Raw genomic sequence first — 2,105 nt, 5'->3', positions numbered from 1 at the left:
GGGGGGGGGGGGGGGGGGGGGGGGGGGGGGGGGGGGGGGGGGGGGGGGGGGGGGGGAGGGAGAGAGAGAGAGAGAGGGATCAAGCGGGCTTTGGCAAACCAGGCGGGCAAAGGTGACGAGTGACCGGCATGGGCCGAGGAGGGAGGGAGGGAGGGGAAGGAAGGAGGATGACGGAGGCCGGGGGCTGGGCACCCGGGGCGGCTGAAAAGAAAGCCCGCCGAGATCGCGCCCTTCGTGTCTCCCGGGGCGCGAGAGGACCGAGGCCCTGCCTGGCCGACCGAGGCATCGGTCCTGGCGGGTGCGCACACCCCGGTGTCCGGGCCAAAGCAAGATCTGTGTGTCCGATTGACCTGAGCTTTCAAGGGACCCGGACAAACACACACACACACACACACACACACACGCACACGCACGCACGCACGCACGCACGTACGCAAGCGCATGCCCGAGCGTGGAGACCTCCGCGCCCCCGGATCCAAAGCAGCAGCACCCCTTTCGCTGTACGCGGGGCGGGGGGCTCCCTGCCTGCGGGACCAGAACGCTCGGAAACCAGAACATCTGGTGGTGGCCTCCGTGCGAAACCGATCTGGAGAGCTAATGTGCGCCATGCGCGGGATCACGCCCCCGGTGGCACATGCGTGCGCTGGCACATACGCTGGGGCCGAGCCATTGCACCCTGCCCGGGGCGCCTTTTTTTGGGCGTGCGGCCGGGGTGCGCGTCTCCACCCGGCCGGGTGGTGCAGCACCGAAACAACGACACACGCCCTCCCCCCTCCCCCTCCCCCTCCCCCTCCCCCTCGCCCTCCTCCTCCTCCTCCTCCTCCGCCGCCGCCGCTGCCGCCGTATCCTCCCTCACGCGTCTCGTCCCGCCGGCTGACCATGAGCCACGTTTTTTTCTTGGCCAACTTCCACCGCCGACCACAGGGGCAGCGGTGCCTCCCCTGGCAGCGAGGGGGCACGGGTGCACCGCAGTGGGCACATGCGCCAGCTGTGTGGGCTCCACACGGGGTGGCCGTGTCGAACGCGCGATCCTGGCATGGGGTAGCCTACCCAGATGCGCAAGTGTCGCGCGGGACGGGCGCGTCCTCGCCGCCGGCCGGCCGTCCATCGAGTGTGGCCACGACGTCCCCCAAGCCGGCTTGGCCATCGGGAGACCTGTCCGTCGGGAACGCGCCGGACGAGGGGGCATCCGACGAGGATGGGTCCTTTGCCATTGAGCTGACTCCCTCGGCAGTGGCATTCCTCCAGCGATCCGAAGCCAACCGCCTTTCCAGTACGTGAGCTGCCTCTGCTGATGTTTGCGCCGTGCTGCGTGTTGCTGACCTTGCACGCTGGTGCGTTCTCGTCCTTTGCGGGGCGGCGGTGGGGGCTTTCTCGCCGATCGTCACTTGCCTGGCTGGCGTGTACGCGTGCGCGCGTGCGTGCGTGCGTGCGTGCGCATGCGAGCAGAGAGCGCTAAGAAGGCCCGGTCCGCGGCGACCGAGGCGCGCCGTGCCGAGCGCCAGCAGCAGCAGCATGTCCGGCAGTTGGCCGAGGCCCGGCACGGCCGGCGGCGGGCGTGGCTCGAGTCCGCAGATGTCGGACCCCTCGCCGGGGATGCTGCCCCTCCCCCCGGTGGAGGGGACTTGCCGCTGGCCGAGCGGATCTCCCACTTGGAGTCCCGACTGGACGCGGCCTTCGACGAGCACCGCGGCCGGGCGGTGTGCACTTGGCCGCAGCTGGAGCTGGAATAGGGACAATCTTCGTGTCTTTCTGTCCTTCTGTTTGTGTGTGTGTGTGTGTGTGTGTGTGTGTGGCACTCCTCAGCTGGGCGGGATCCCCCTATGTGCAAGCACGCATATGTGGGTGTCCATGCGTGCTTGTGGGCCGCTGGCGCCGGTCAAACGCTCTCCTGGAGAGGAACAGCGCCTGGCCTACGACCGGAGGACGGTGACCGCTCGCAGCCCTGCGGGCTCCTTGATTAGGATGGGCTGGCGTGGCGGGGGGGGGGGGGGGGGGGGGGCCCCCGGGCCCCCTTTTGGGGGGGGGGGGGGGGGGGGGGCGCCCCCCCCCCCCGGGCCACCCCCGTCAATCGGTGCGTGGTCGCGGGGGGGGGGGGGCCCCTC

At 70.5% G+C, this 2,105-nt stretch overlaps 1 protein-coding gene across 1 annotated transcript; it reads left to right on the top strand.

The window, feature by feature from the left end:
- The first annotated feature begins 827 nt into the window (after positions 1 to 827).
- On the top strand, positions 828 to 1,749 carry H696_05682 (hypothetical protein). The gene is made up of 2 exons (XM_009499501.1): positions 828 to 1,273; positions 1,450 to 1,749. The coding sequence occupies exons 1-2, from the start codon at positions 880 to 882 to the stop codon at positions 1,731 to 1,733; spliced, it is 678 nt and encodes a 225-aa protein (XP_009497776.1). The 5' UTR covers positions 828 to 879; the 3' UTR covers positions 1,734 to 1,749.
- The last annotated feature ends 356 nt before the right edge of the window (positions 1,750 to 2,105 follow it).

This window comes from Fonticula alba, assembly GCF_000388065.1.
Source record: "Fonticula alba strain ATCC 38817 unplaced genomic scaffold supercont2.12, whole genome shotgun sequence".
Taxonomy (NCBI): domain Eukaryota; order Rotosphaerida; family Fonticulaceae; genus Fonticula; species Fonticula alba.
This window is presented reverse-complemented; position numbering and strand designations above follow the sequence as displayed.